The sequence below is a fragment of the Cyrtonyx montezumae genome, unplaced genomic scaffold (assembly GCF_038088225.1).
Source record: "Cyrtonyx montezumae isolate F1298 unplaced genomic scaffold, pur_monq_1.0 scaffold_14, whole genome shotgun sequence".
Classification (NCBI taxonomy): domain Eukaryota; kingdom Metazoa; phylum Chordata; class Aves; order Galliformes; family Odontophoridae; genus Cyrtonyx; species Cyrtonyx montezumae.
Window position 1 is genome coordinate 7,899,142 of NW_027071870.1, and position 16,961 is coordinate 7,916,102.

Below are 16,961 nucleotides of genomic sequence, written 5' to 3' on the forward strand. Positions count from 1 at the left end.
ATTGAAATGGAATCATTTTCATCTCTTTTCTCATGGGAAGAGAGGACTATACAGAATCACACAGAACTGCAGATGTTGGAAGGGATCTCTGGAGATCATCTAGTTCAGCCCCCCTGATAACACAGATTCCCTAGAGTAGGTTGCACAGGAAAGCATCCAGGCAGGTTTTGAATATCTCCAAAGAAGGAGACCCCACAACCTCTGTATACATCAAAGTTTTGCAAGAAAAAGGTATATGGAGAAATGCAATTATGTTCAAGTATATACTAAACAGTTAGAATAAAATACTAAAATCACAGAATAGGTTATGATGCATCAAAGATTTCAAACTCACCACCTTCAAACACTGTCCATTTTTGTTGTGTTTAGAAGCCAACGAAATTAATCTATGTCTTCTTTCTGCCCTCCAGGAGATTGAGATGGGGGCTAGATGAGAAATATTTTCTTGTTGAGTATCATTAGAAGCTATTGGTTTACTGTAACTTGGATCCCCCCCCTAAAATAATCTGATAATCCATCCACTGAGGTTGAGGCATTAGGCTTAAAAGACTAAATGAATCATTACTGTTTGGGCAACTGTGCTATTCAGAACTTCAGAATGCCATTCAGTCCTCACTTAAGTCACTCTGATCTTCCTAATTATTTTAGTGCTAGATGAATATCTATTATAGTGGACATTATGAATATAGTGGATATTATGAATTTGAGGAAAATTTTTTTCTCTGAAAGAGTGGTCAGGCACTGGAATGGCCTGCCCCCAGGGAGGTGGTTGAGGCACCATCCCTAGCGCTGTTCAAGAAGCGTTTAGATGAGGTGCTAAGGGATTTGATTTAGTAGTTCAGTGGGTAGGGATGGTGATAGGAGGATGGTTGGACTAGATGATCTTGTAGGCCCCTTCCAACCTAATGTATCTATGAATCTATGAATCACTGAGACAATGTTACTCTAGTTCATAGTCAGGTAGTTACAGTTGCAGCCACAAACATCTATTCATTATTTTAAGTTACACTAGCTTTAAAACTTTATCTGGTTTTCTTTACATAAATGTTTGTTATTACATGCATATGACAACAAACATTTGGAGGTTGTGAATATGTTAAATATTACAATCATGTGAAATGCAATTAAATATTCATAATTCATGTTGTAAAGTAAAAATATCTTTGTCTCAGCAACAATTCATTGGCTCACATTGGGAAATTCTTCCATTGAAACAATCGTCCACTATGAAAATGATGAATGCTGATTCCTGGGTATGTAGAAGTCTTATGCTTCATGTAATTGCAAAAAATTCTGTCACTATTTACTGCAGAATATAAGTTCTGAAAAAGAAAAATGCTTCCCAAGTTGAAGGTAAATGTAAGCCAGCTTTGAATCTGTCTGTACTTTTTAATATATTTTTTTATACAAACAGGGCAAGCCATCTGTAAATGACAGACCAGATATATATTGAACACAATTTAAGAGAGTGTAGCTTAAGAATATGAGCTGATAAGCAAGAAATCAACATTAATAAAAGATTTTGAAAAGGATGCAACATTTGTTTACTCTTATTGAATATGGAATTGCAGTGCATAATCTTTAATAAATCAGAAAAATATATTTTAACTTGTCTTGTCCTGAATTGTCCATTTTTTTACAAGAAGAGTTGAATGTATTTGCAACTAAAGTCGATATACTAATATCCTATATATCCTGGAATATTGTGTCCAGTTCTGAGCACCCTGGTATACAAAAGGGATCTCCTGGAAAGAGTCCAGCAGAAGGCTACAAAGATGTTTAAGGGTGTGGAGCACCTCTCTTATGAGGGAAGGCTGAGACACCTGGGGCTGTTCAGCCTTGGAAAAAGAAGACTAAGAGAGGTTCTGATCCATATCTATAAACGTGTAAGGTATGCAAGGCAAAGGGATGAGGCCAGACTCTTTACAGAGGTGTGGAGGATAGGACAAGGGGAAATGGCCACAAAGTGAAGCATAGGAAGTTCTGCACAAATGTGTGTGGGAACTTCTTCACAGTGAAGGTGACAGAGCACTGACACAGCTGCACAGAGAGGTGGTGGAGTCTCCTTCACTGGAGACGTTCCAGACCCACCTGGTTGCCTACCTGTGCAACCTGGGCTAGGGAGCTGCTTTGGCAGGGAGTTGGACTCCATGATCTCTAGAGATCCCTTCCAACCCCTACAACTCTGTGATTCTTTGAATATATCAGATATATTTCCTTTATCGGGAAAAAAAATAAGTGGAAAATACTATTTTAATCAAATATTGTGTTTGAACATTCATTATTTTAGGGATAAACTCAAAACATTTTCAGTCTGACATGATTCACTCTACTTCAGTCTGCCTGAAATTCTTACTACACTGTCAGAACTGCATAAAGGGGGCAAAACACATATGACTGTCTGAAAGAAATAAAAGTAGTTCTTCCACATAAAACCAACTGCCATGCAATAAATGAGTTATAAACATCTACACCTTCAATTTCTGTTATGTCAAAATCTTTCTCTTAAATCTCTCCAAGCACAGTGTAGTGTCTCTCTAACTTGTGAGAACACAACCTGAACGCAACACAAACAGAACCATGCTAATCTGTGTCCATTCAAAGACGAATCTACCTAAGTCTTTCAAAAATTTAGAGGATTTACATGAAATCCCAAAGGACTCTGAATTGCTATGGAGGTTACTCCACTGATCAAGGAAATAACAAGTCTGTGCAAGTCCTGTACCTTTACCTAGGGCTTATTATTAAAATTCCCCAGAAAAAAAGACCAGAATGCCTCTCTCAGCATTTGTACACACTTACACAGGAGGAGGATGGATAGCTTTTTATGTGCTGCTCTCCCTTCTGGGTTTAGACATACAGTGTGAGTAGCTCATAGAGCAAGGAGTACACCAAGTCTTACAGTTCCTAATCCTACTTTCTGTCAAGTGGAAGAAGGGGAAGTTTATAAACTTAGCCTGAATTCACAGCCTGAAAAAGGTATCATTACGGTTCATTCATATGCTGTAGGTAGATGTTTCGTTAACCTAGTGACTTATGCTAACAAATGTACAAATTATGTGGTATTCGTACACATATTACATACACAAGATTGTGTTGCATGCAGCTGAGCATATCCAGCCTTGACAATCTGCCTTTGTTGGATTTACCATTTCACAATTTTTGCTATCAGATTTGTTTGACTTTACACTATGGGCTGGCTTCTGTGACTTGTTATATTAGAAAGGTCAGAACGACTTTCAGTAAAAGCACAACAATTAAGAAAACAGTCCTGCTGCTGCATCTCTACTTACTGTTCCACCAGGAGATGTGCATTTAAGAGCTAGTAACTGGTGCTGAAGTGTTTGTCTAAGAAACATCTCATCCTTAACTGCATGCAGACTGAAAAAAAGCTCATATGAAATAATCATACACTATGCTGACAGCCTTAAGAGTAACAACACATAACATTAAAGTTTAAAATTGACAGTTTGAGAAAATTTACTTTTTGTATCTTTTCCAGGCCTCAGGGGAAATAATTATGTGTGCACTATTGATCAGAAAAATCCAAACAAATAACCAGTAAGCATTCAGCAATTCATGGGACACGTGTACATTAAAATGTCATTAATATATTACATTAAGTATATGATATTAAATGCATGAGTAAAGTAACAGCTCCTATGCAGTGGAAAAATCTGCGAGGAATAGAAATGCAACTGGAATTTTAAACACTGTCATTTTTCTGTCTGTAAATTTACTGTATCTTTAACCACTGAGTGCTGATACTTTATCTAATCAATGAAAATTGCTACCCAATTTCTCAAGGTCTGGCTCATGAGGTAATTTGAACAGGTGTATGTTTTTTTCCTCCTTCCATACAAAGAAACATATTACAATACTGAAACTGAACTTTCAGATTGAGGTAAGCAAAGGAAAAAACAAAAGATGAAAATTGTACCAGGTGGTAAGATTTTGGTAAGTAAGGGTACTAGTTTGGATGGTTTGGATTATTTTCCCTGGAATTTGTGACAAAAGTTTGATAACTAGCAGTTAAACAGTCTCTTGTGCCACAAAACAACCATGGAGAGTTGAGGTGCAGTTAAGTAATACTAGAAGACAACATAACATGATATGACTCAAGTCTTTGACATCTATAATGATTTTTAAGTAAAAAAAAATCCTCTGTATAATTAAAAGAAAACATTACAAAAACCATTTTACATTAACCGTCACCTTTCACAGCCGTTATACGAGTGGGCAGAGATTATAAAGTTTGAGTTCTGTGCCCTGTTTGTGTCTGGTTGCAAGACCAGAACTTCACAGATCTTTTAGCTACAAATAGTAAGTAAGGAAAGAAGTCACAGAAAACTTAATTGGATTTAATTTTTATGAAAAACAAAAGAGAACTGATATTAGAAGGAACAATTAGATACATGAAAGCTGCTTTGATAGTAATGCTTCCTGTTTTATTATGTTGGCCACACTGTCAGAGGCAGATGTTGGTGGTATGGCAGTAGGGTTGAACCCTCCTGCCAATATTCTGGTACATTTTGCTGTTGTGTGACAGATGGCAGCAGAAGGGCAGTCTGACTTAATGTCATCTGACATGGGAGTGCATAGGAAGTAAAGGAGTGTAGCTGAATTGTTCCATACAGAAAAAAATGGCACCTACTGACATTCATCAATGTTTGTTGAACATCCCTGGAGACCAAGCAGTGGATGTGAGCATGGTGAGGTGGTGGGTGCTGTGAGTCAACAGTGGAGACAACGACAGTGGGTCCCCTCCACTGGTGCAGCATGGCATGCAGGCTCTTTCTCTTTGCTGGAGGAAATGCATAGCTAATGGTGGTGACTGTGTTGAAAAGGATTGTTCTGTAGGTTTGAATTTGCTCTAACAAATGCTATTATTGTGCTCTTTGCATTGGTTGTTATTTCCCTGGGGGGAAAAAAAAAGAAAGGAGGCATTACTTTTGGAGCAACTACCATTCAGTGCTCTCTAGATATTTTTCAGGCACTTCATCCACCAGGCCACAGTCTTTGATGATATTCCTAAATGCATATAAGTTATTCTGGTCACAAGGAGGCTCTCATATTTTATAGTTAACATTTTAAACTATGAATGTAATAGAATAATAATTTATAGCAATGTACAGCATAACATTCAAGGTAAATATGCTGCCCAGGTAATCATACCGTCACGTAAAAATAAACTGCGCAGTCCATTAACATATTGTCAGGAAGGAAAAAGAAGCCAAAATAATGATTTTCTTTCCTATTTATATCTTATCATTAATTGCCTTTTTATCAAAATTAATCTGTTTCCATGATGCGAGAGTTCTTTGCTGCATATAAAATTAGAAATTAATCTCTTTCTTAAGCAACTAATTTTAATGTTCTCCGTTAAAATAATGCTCCAGTCCCTCTTCATTCAGGTAACACAGTAAATACTCATTAAGATAGAGCTGAGTAGATAATAATAATAGAATTTTATTTTTCTACTGAGACTTGCATGATTACTAAGAATGCTGATAAGGCTGTCATTATGTTATCACTATATCAACAGAATGTATTCTCACAATTTTCAGATGAGAGTATAACTTGAGGCCAATTTCAGTGAATAATGAACTTAACAAGAAGCTCTCCATTGACCTTAGAAGTATTGTATTGAACTGTAGAAGCACAAAGGACAAAGCGTTTGCTGTGCAACAGAGGTACCTTTATTACAGTTCACCGTTTGTAGGACAGGAATTACAGCATTCTCACACCTTTGAGAGGTGTTGTGGAGGTGAAAAATAAAGGCAAATTATAACCATCTGAAGTACAGTATAGTATGCAGTTGGAGGGGAATTTGTTTTCCTAAAATTTATCAGCCTGGTTGGATTTCAAACTCTCTTGACATTCTCAGAAAACAATCTGTCCCTGGAGGTGCTGAAGAACCGTGTGGATGTGGTGCTGAGGGACACAGTTAGTGGGCACGGTGGGCATGGGTTGGGGCTGGACTAGATGATCTTAGGGATCTTTTCCAACCTTAATGATTCTGTGATTCTATGATTCTATTATATGTGGATTTTAGATATTCCTAATCTGTAGTTTTCTTCCTAAAATAATGTTGAGCTATCATGGCCTATGAGAAAGTTTTTTTACATCATGATGCCAAATACATATGCTGCTCGTTCTAAGATGCAGACTGATGTTATGTGGGTGTTTGAAAATTTAAGGTTTCTAGCGACAGCAGCAGAGGACTGTGTAGTGCAGAGTGAGCCAAATCTAATGCTATCTGATCTGCGCTGCCTATAGAGAACACACAAGCTTCACAACAGCTTTAGGGTTTTATCTTGTATAACTGATTGCTTTATTCCAAATGAGAACACGAGTGACATACTTGTACCCATAATTAAAAATTACTTGCTGGTATAAATATAGTCATAACACATCTGGCTACTGCAGTGTTTCTTGCTCTAGAAAAACCATATGGGATTTTCAATTAGCAGAATTTGTATGAAGACCTGCTTTAGACCAAGGAAGCTCCTACCTTTTCCAAAGTTTTCAGTCACAGATGAGAAACAAGGAAACTATGCTGAAGGGATGTGATGGGGAAGCACAATTCTCAACAGCGATCCATAGGATCCTTAGTGTTCATTTGCTAGAAATTCATTACACTTGAGTACTGAAGGAAACTGGTGGATTTCAATAAATCAGCATGTTCCAGACAAAATTTTTCAGAATGCAGAGAAGGAAGAAGAAGAAGGAGAAAACCAGATGAGCACACATTTAAGAGGACTGCAACTGCATGAAAGAAAAAAAAACCCAACAACGGAAGAAAGTCCTGTAATTCTGGGATAGAGAAAGAATGGTTTCAGAAAATGTTAAAGCATGAAAGAGGAGAGATGAAAAAGATCTTTGAGGAAGAGGAGCATTAGGAAGGAAGTCACAGAGAAACAAATCGCACATGCATGCATGCACGCATGCACACAAGTTCTGTCTCTAAAATCGTTTACTATTTACTCAATCATATAAAATTTTGAAGTGTTTATGATCTGCAACAAGCAGATGAACAGTACATTATTCAACTCTAGCTATTATACCCCCAGATGTTAATAACAATGTGACTGAACAGTGTATATAGTAACATAAATTTTAATGAATGTAACTGCAAAGTCTGTAGGCCTTCAGTATTTTAACAATGCAACCAATGTTGTTGCAATACTACCCCTGTTTGATATAATGTGGAATTTATTTTTCCATATTGCATTACTATGCTACACTTTGCCTTTCTTGACCTTTACATTTCTTCAGTTTCCCATTTTCAGCAGTCAGGGTCCTTTAAGCAGATTGCTGCTCAGGTGCTATATTTGTTATCTAAACGTAAGTAAAACATTATTTATTTTCTTAATCAACTTGCAAAAACAAATACAAGTTTTGCTCATACACAGTGGTATTCTTGTGACAAGTTCTCCTATTTCAGGCTATTAAATATTTCCAGTACTCTGTTAATAATCAAAAGATTTTGTTGCCTAAGCCAGCAGTTCAAAGTCGGCTCATTTTTTTCTTTGTTTTTAAGAATGGTGACAGTTAGTCAATGTTTTGGCAATTGTAACAAAAGTAGAACTGTGGGCATTTAAATGCATTTGTCCTAGGTATATGTGCCTGAACCTCATCTTAGTGGGAGATGTCAGTGGGAAAATTACCATTGCCTTAAATGTAGGAGGACTTGAGACTGATCACTGTAAATTCCACAGAGCAAAACCAGAAATATGTGGAAAGTATACACTAAAGGAATTAGAAGAATATTTGATGTTCAGATCTAGACCTGATTTGCACCACTGTGTCTATACTTTGGGCCCAGGAATACTTCCTGATCTTTGGTTCTGTGTGGATGACATGACAAATAGTCTGATTTGTGTCAAGTGTAAGGAAATCCTAAGTGCACAGACTTAGAAGAAAGCTGCAGGCCATTTCCAGTATGGATCACTGGATGGAAGGACATACGCAGGAAACAGTGGAGCATGCAAGGGAGATCTCTTTGCTCTCTCTGCAAGTACTTGAAAGGAGGTCGAAGCAAGGAGGGTGCTGGCCTCTTCTCTTGTATGACATGTAATAGGACACAAAGGAACAGTCTCAAGTTGTAGCAGGGGAGGCTTAGACTGGATATTAGGAAGATTTTTTTTCTAGGAAACAGTGGTCAAACATTGGAATAGACTGCACAGGGAAGTGGTAGAGTACCTATCCCTGGAAGTATTTAATAGACATGTGGGCATGTTAGTAGGGCAAGGGAGTTGGGTGGTCAGATTATGGTTGGACTTGATTATAAGGTTTTTTTCCAACCTGAATGATTTTATGATATCTCTTTCATAAGAAGTTCCCTTTGAAATTATCTTTTTCCTCTCAGGCAGTATTGTTTCAGTTTCACCTTACACTGGCAGATTAGTCATTGTAATTTATTTTTCTTCTACTCACAGTGCTGAAATCTAACTGGCCATGAAATCCTGGTTCAGTTTCCTGTAATACTTCTATCCTTCAGGAAACTGGAGTGCCATTAATTGGGCATGACACGTCAGGAATCTGCAACAAACTAACTCACTTCAAATACACCATTCTCTCTCAGCAAGTTGTCATACATATTACTTTCTCCAGCTGTAAATTATAGCCTACACTGCACAGAGAAAATAATAAATCAAATGAAAAAACCCCACCAAAACCCAAAGATGAGAAGCCTCAGTCTTCTTCTCAGTCATTTCCTGCTTCTTCATACCAAGTACATAGTCCTTGCTCCAAGAGAAACATTTAATCCCTGTTATATTTCCATGGTTCTCCACACAGACACACTGGACACAAATCTGGCGCATGATACCCTTGTCTGTTTGAACAGAAATTTCAAGCTGTCAGTAGTATTTTGTATTAAACCCTCACCCCATCCACAGCAAGTCATTGTTTTGTTTTTTCAGCTGCAGATGCATTCCAGTTTCTCTCAAATACACATGCTGGTAGCTGTGTGGCTAGTTAGAGGTGTAAACATCAGAATTAAAGAATAGATAGTATTGCAGATACATGGCAGTACCACAGCTTTTAAATAAAGAAAAGCCATTTATTTGCAAATAAATTAATTGTAAATATAATTTTTTATTAAAAGACTTAAAAAACAATCACATGACCAAACTCACTTTCCAACACTGATTTGGCAGGGGGTTGGACTCGATGATCTCCTGAGATCCCTTCCAACCCCTATGATTCTGTGATTCTATGATTCTCACAGACTGCTGAGATAGATTTGGGTAGAAAAGGCCACATTTAAAGACTTCCCATGGTTTGAGGATCCCTAGCTCTTGAAATGGTCCCCTGAGTAAGCAGTAGCTGTTCTGAACTCTAGTTCAGGATGACAGTCAAAGAGAAAATGAGAGTTGTACCTGTTCTTCCTTTTAGAGCTTGTGTGAAAATGGTTAAAAAATAGTTAACTTCAATCCCCCATAAGGATTGAAGTTTGTAATGTATCTACTTAAAAATAATAAATAAATAAATAAATAAATAAATAAATGTATCTTCTTAAACCTCTTTCATTATGTGTATCTCTCAAAATGATGCACTTCCTGCCTGAATCGAAGAGCAAATATCTTTGCAAATGTGGAAAGCAATCATAAACTGAATAAAAGATCAACATTTGAAGATAAGTGAAAACCCTGCCCTGTTTTAAGAGTGCCTCCAGATCATAGAAGCATATTCTTGATAAAGAAAAAATCTTAATCAAATTTTAATTGGAAGAAAATTCTTCCTATGTTTCTTTTCCTTCAGTTTTAAAACTTCAGGCAGGAACAATTAAGATTTTATTCAGAATTAAATATGAAATTGATATGAAAGCGTAAATGTTATTTGCCTCTTTCCATCATTTGGAATATTAGTTGATTTTCATTTCTGCTCTTCAAAATTAGGATTGTATTGTTCCATGTATTTATTTTTGTCAGTCACTCAACTTATTGCAGTGATTGACTAAATGCTATACCCTCTTTAAGCTGATTGAAGCTAATGAAACAAATTTCTGCCCCCTATTGATCTATCCAATGAAACACGGCTGAAAGGATGAGAAACTATTGCTTTCTTCCTTTCATTTGATTTAAGTTCCCATGTTAGATTAATGTTGTTCAGATTAGGACACCCCGTCCATAAGCCTCCTGAATAATCTCCACTGTGAACCTGAGCTCTCAACAGCCACCCATGGTACATATGCATGGTCTTTGGACTGCCTCAACACATGACCATCTGTCATCATTGCATGGTGCCTCTCCACAACTGGGTCGGACCCTTGCCTGAGGGCATTAGGTTCCAGACAATGCTGGTTTAGATGAACAGTTTGGTTAACACTACAAGGGCCATCTGTTCTACAGGAAATCCTTTCTCTGTGTCATTAATGAAGTATTTGCAGCACATAACTATATATTTGTACACTTGTGTAAGCTTTTAGGTAATAGGAATTGTGAGGGCATGTTATTTGCAAATGAATAGAAGAGTCTGCAAAAATACCAGATTTTGTTACATATAACATGTTTACCTGTTGCACCTGTCAATAGAGATGAAAACCATCTACATATCTAGCAGTGGAAATAGTTAATTTGCTATGGTTTCAGCGTGGTTATAACACCTCGGAACCTTGGGCAAACTAACCAAACTGAACCTTGACCTAAACCTTGCTAAAATGTCTGTTATCTTCTGAAAAACAAAATACTAATCTTATTGAAGGATTCCAAAATTTAACTTTGGTAGGGAACTACTGCTCTTCTGCAGCATATTAACTTGTTGATTATAAGAATCAGGTTTCAGGGAAGACATTTCATATATTTCTGCCTATAATGAAATATATAATTAATTTCCAGAAAATGAAACATAGCCAGAATCTAATAAGTTTTACATAGTGACTATGCTTTCCATTCTGTTCACATAGACTTGGCTTTCAGACACTGGAATTGTAGCTTTCTGAGTAGGAAGAAAGACAGCTGGGAAAGACCACTTTGCAACTATTATTTTGATAGAATGTCCCCTTCCTCCAAATCTCATTTTCATCTTAAAAGGTGAAAGTTGAAATTCAACACACTCTACTTAGAAAAAAAATATCTATATTACAGGGAGAATATCACCTTGGGCAAGACTGCTAGCTGCCTGAAAGTTTCTGAATGTGATCACTGTGGGCTGAACAGTCATAAATGCTGAAAGCTGGATGAAAATGCAGTGGATTCACTCTCTACTTAATGCAGAAGAGTGTTAGACACACTGACATGACTGGGAATCTTCTATACTGGGGAGCTTTGGATATACTACTTCTTTTGTCATAAGTTCTGAAATCACAACTACATCATAAACTAAAAGAACTCCAGCCTGAAGCACTTGTTTATTGGATGTACTTACAGTCTCCTTAAGCTCAAAAAATTTGGAAAACTTGAATGAATCTCAAAACTATTTGAAATCTGAAACTCAGGTTTTAACCCTAGTAAATCATTTTTTCCCAATAACTATAATGATTACAAGATTTTACAGTAAAAATGAGTGTGCATAAAATAATCAAAATACAGAAAGAGAAAATTTAGTCTGTACTAAATACTGTGAGTTAAGGGACAAATTTAGGGAAGATAGAGAATAAAATGGAACCAAGAAATGGAATGGAAAATAATGAAGCTATGAAACAGATTTCAGGAGAACTACAGCAAGATTTTGACACTCTTTCTGCTCTATTGCTATACCCTTCTCACTATCACATTTCTTAAACATGAATTATTTGTTCTAAATAGAGAAAATAATGGAAAAAAAATTTATATCTGTTTGATAGAAGTAGGTAGAATGATGTACTTTTCCATCTCTAATCTACTGTTTCCCTAATAAGGTTGTATCCATCTCCTCTTTGCTCAACAGCGCATTATGCAGCCATCAGCTAACACAGAAGCAGTATAAACAGATATCCTATTATTTTCAATATCTTCATCTATAACAAAATGGATTTTCTTATGTAAATAAAATCCCTATCTAGATACATAAAAATTTCTAAGGTGAATGCAGGTGTCCCCTTACTCTATCTACAGAACAAAATTGCACAACCAAATCTGCTACAGTACAAACAATGAACAAAATATCAGCTAACACCATATGTGTACATAATAGTAATTGAGTAGTAATTTTACTTTATTGAATGTACTATCACATGCTCCTTCAAACCCACACTCAAAAATATAATAACCCTATACATCAGAAACATCAGTACCATTTAGTGTTTTATTCATTACCAACAGATTGAATCTTGGAAACACTGGAGATCTTGTAGAATTCTCTGTATTTTCCATGAGACATTGTCCTACATTGGCAGTATGTCAGGTTAGGCCTGGACATCCATGCAGTGGCCTTTGTGATGGCCATTGAAGAGTGGTCAGAGCTGGGAATTTATCCATGTATTTAAGAGAATGAAAGGAACAAATGTGGATTCTTTTTTAAGAATTACATTTTAAAAAGCGTGTGAAGGAGAGGAGGAGGGTTCATGTACTCTCTTGCAGGATCAATACAATATTGATCAATGCCAATACAAAGCAGTACAGGTTTAATAGTTTTTCATTCACCAAATCAAAATCCTACTAATCTTGATGGGTTTTTAAGCACAATAGCAATCATGGAGAGTTGTAGGCATGGGAAAGAACAACAGTATGAGTACTCATAAAATCATAATAGAATTACAATTATTATGGATGGAATACTCTTAAGAGAATCAGTTAATAGGAAGTAAAAAAAAAAAAGAACGATTGTGAAATGTCAAATAATAGTCTATGGCCAAGGGTAATAAAAGATAGAACAGGAAAATTAGGTATTAAAGGAATACAGGAAAATGTAAGCAAAGTTTCAACCTCCTCAAAACATTTCTAACATGAGAAAAATGGAGATAGGTGTAAATGTGTAAAGATGAAACTACAATCCAGAGCTCCTTCAGCTCCTCAGTAGTTTCTGATAGAGTTCTAGCAGGAAAATTCACGAACTACTACAAGGAGCAAGAGGAAAAAAGCATTAACAACAAAAATCATACCTAATAAAATACTGAAAAAATCGACTATAATTTTATCAAATTGTTGATAAAACAATTGTGGGATAAGCAATTGTTGATAAAACAATTGCTGTGGGATAAGAGATTAAATCTGAAGAATGATTCATGCATACAAGCTAAGTGTCATTTCTTTATGTAATCTGGAATTTTTTGAGTATGGAAATGTTATAAAGATTACCTAGAGTTCTTTATACCCTCTCCTTTCAACATCACAGCTATGTCAGCCAAGTTTCTGGTGAAGACCTAGTTTTCAACTCCTACATTTTTAGGTTGTATACCTATGCAAGACCAAGGAAAATTCTGTGGTGATAAAGTTCTCACAGTATCTAAGCATCTCTATTTGATTTTGGTCAAAAATCTCCTCCTTCTGGAGTGTTTAGAAAGCTATAAGTCTAACAGATAGATGCCATATTTCTGTGTTTGTGTGTTTGTTTGTTTATTTTAAGGCAACCACATACAGCTTTCAAACATTACACGTATTCCAGCCATCCAAGATGTTCAGTTTATCTCAGCATATGGCTTGTTCTCACCACATGCCATAGATTTCCAAGTGTAACTCTGATTAATAGGATATGTCAAATAACTGTCGAAGGAAATTCAACTTCAAATGTCAGGCTGATTAGAACAATTTAGATATTAACTTCTGAGCCCTGTATATATATATTTTCCAATGTTATTTAAACTTCTAAGGATATGAGGGATATCAGCAGTCCTCAACTGAAATTAATGCGTTATGAAACTTAAATTCAATCTAACCTTAGCGGTAATAAATAAATAATGAAAAAATCCTTTGCTCTTACAACGATTCACTGCATTTATTTTGATATTATGAATATATCTGACAGAAGTTAAAGAACATCCTCAAATATATATGCACTTTTCAGCCCATTATTTTTCTAAAACATTTACAATGTAATTCAAGGCAAAAGAGAAATATGAATGCTTCAACTTTTGGGGAATGACAGGATGTAGCAGTAGGTACAAATGATAAATAACATTCTTATTTGGTTATGATCACACTCATAAAACTCACAGTAGAGCAATAGCTTTAATAGTTCAAATAACTGACTTAGGTTATAGATTCACAGGGGCTAATCACTCTTACAGGCAGGCAAGAGTATATTTTAAGGAAAATATTCAGATGCTATTAAAATGTTTCAGGATTTTTCCTTATTATTCACATGCATTCTTCTATCTAAAGAATTCCAAATTTGGCAAGGAAGGAGCAGGACTTAGAAGGAGATGCTGTCTTTTGGAAGTGAGGACAACTTAACTAAAACAGACCATACTTTCTCTGTAAATCAAATAAGCATTTTTGATCATTAAACATGAAAAGAAGTGAATAATAAATGGAGAATAACTTCTTCAGTATTAACTGGAATACAAAGACGTAATTTTCTTACAAAACCATTTAGGCCTCTGACACAGGTATCTCCTCCCACACACTCAAATTAAACTAGATTCTCATGAAGGAGTGAATGAACTGTGCTGTGGAATTAGTACACTTATCTGATCGTGAGAGTGTTTGGGAGATAGATGACTACAAGCATTTGAAAATTACACTATGTATTAAAACCATTTTTTACCTGTAGTTTTGTAGCCATGAATTCTGTATTTGCAGGCTCTTCTATACCTCAGTGATGTTTCTTGTTTTGTAGTAATCTTTGATTTTCTATTTGCACAGTTTCTTCAGCATTGTATCCTACTGTTAATGAAAAAAAGGAAATATTTTTTTCATGTGGATAAAATTGATTCTCAGCTTAAGATATTCAGAAAGAAAAGATTATTGAATACCTAGACTATCTTTTTAAAAACTTGCAGTGTTGTGCAGCACAGTAAGCTACTGGCCTTCTACAGTACTGAACTTAAGGCTGATTTTGTGCTACTTTTGGTCTTGATATAATATGTAGATATTATGTCAAACAGCACTGTGGTTTTCTGCCTCTGCCTCATAGCATTGTATTTTCAGGTAAAATACTGCTGCCTGTGCACAAAGCTAGGATTAGAGGCCTGGTGCTATAGGTTCAGTATTTTCAGCTGTTTATGAGGTAAAATGGTAATGAATTGATTTCTTCCATAAGATTCTTCTGATTTCAGACAGACCTTGAGCTATGCTTACCAGCTAACCATAGCTGTCAAACATCATGCCCTGTGGTCTGCTATATCTGCTCAATTTAGGTTAAAGAGCAAAGAACAGTGAGGAACACCTAGATTCAAAGGGGTAGAGAGATAAGGGTAAGGTCTAGGACTGATGTTACTTGGCTCCATCTAGAAGCAATGGAAAAAGAGACTAAAAAACTTTTAATGAGAGTAGAGTGCTACTAGTGCAGCGCAAGGAAAGTATTCTGTTACTCAACTAAAATACGAGTATAGGTTTATGGGAAAACCAGTGGAAATAGAAAAAAAATAGATTAAGATAATTTAAATAGAGCATGATACAAGCAGAACACTTTGAAATATTGGCTAATAAAGTCCATTCACATTTGACTTATAATAAATAACTGCATACTTCTTCCTGTGCACCATCCAGGACACCTGGCACTTCCGCCTCAGTGTCTCTTCTCCTTCTGTTGCTACAAGGAACTACTGAGGAATATGAATAAAACTGATTTTTGGAATAAGCCTAATACTAAATTGCTGTTATAATTTAGTCAATTTTTATTAAAATGAGGAAACAGTATTTTATAAATAGTACAGTCAAAAGGCAGATGACTTCTTACTGACAAGTTGAATAAATATGTATTTGAATTTTGATCATTGACAAGGGAAAATTATTTTTCAGTTCATAGAGGACATGATAATTAGAAATACACTATTCCTTTGAAATCTCCACTGGATATGAACTGGAACAGTTAAAAGCATCAGAAAGTAGCAGTAATTCCTTGGCTGGCACTGAGCTGTGACAAAGCCAATCATTTCTATGTTACTGCTCAATGCATCAGCATCATATGAGTCTGTATTACTTACGTGTCAGGAAAGCAACCATATTGCTTATAAATGATGATCCCTCCCCAGATATTGAAAGAATCATTAATGCAGACAAAAAGGAAAAAATGTTTAAATGAACGTTTTCCCCCTAAGATTTATTCCAGAATTTTACTACTTTTTCAAATTTGTGTACTTCACTGATTCTGTTTTGTAATGTAATCTAACATCCTTACAATTTCCAGGACTTACACTATTCAGAAACGTCATTCTGTATCACTTTCTAACATTTATTGTAGTAAAGTCAAAACATGCAGAAGTGCATGGTAATACAGAAGTTAATTAATTTATATAATGATCTTTGTGTCAATCCTTTAAAAACTTGCTAGTACTTAGAGATCTTTTAGAGTGCCAATGCTTTATTCCACCATATGTCATAGGATTTATATTTTCAGGATTATTATATTTCAACCTCACATACAATGCACTTTTGACATTTAGCACTCATTTCTCTTTCTCTTGAGATCAGTGTGTTCTGAGCTGGGTTTTATTCTCTTGCTTGTCCATCTTTCATTGCCACGTTTGTATGCACTCAGAGTACCAACAAGAAGTCTCAATGAGCAAAGCATGCATCTTCTCACTGAACCTACTCCTTCCTTCTTGTTTTCCACAGGATAAGATTCCACTTAACTGTGCACATTACTGCTCTAACCTGTCTGTCTTTCTGAATTACTGCTGTATTTCTTTCATGTTTCATGATGAATTGTCTGATGACACATGATGAAAAGGTAAGACCACAAAAAACTACACTCTAAATTACAGGCATCGCAGGGTAGTTAATGTATGATCAATACATTTTGTAAGTCATCACATACATTCCATATTTATTTTGGGGCACCATTGGACCTTAAAACCATCCTCACAGTGTGTGTCCTAGATATTTGGTGTCTGTGCACATGTCTTCAAAGAGCACTTGGAGGAGAGGGAAGAA

At 35.9% G+C, this 16,961-nt stretch overlaps 1 protein-coding gene across 1 annotated transcript in view; it reads right to left on the reverse strand.

Annotated features, from left to right (window-relative positions):
- Positions 1 to 1,303: 1,303 nt before the first annotated feature.
- LOC136045392 (uncharacterized) overlaps positions 1,304 to 16,961 on the reverse strand; it is a 32,967-nt gene continuing 17,309 nt past the window's right edge. The window contains 5 exon segments of the mRNA XM_065731217.1: positions 1,304 to 1,390; positions 1,392 to 1,424; positions 3,294 to 3,384; positions 7,198 to 7,239; positions 7,241 to 7,341. Of these exon segments, the coding sequence (XP_065587289.1) occupies positions 1,304 to 1,390; positions 1,392 to 1,424; positions 3,294 to 3,384; positions 7,198 to 7,239; positions 7,241 to 7,341 (354 nt within the window).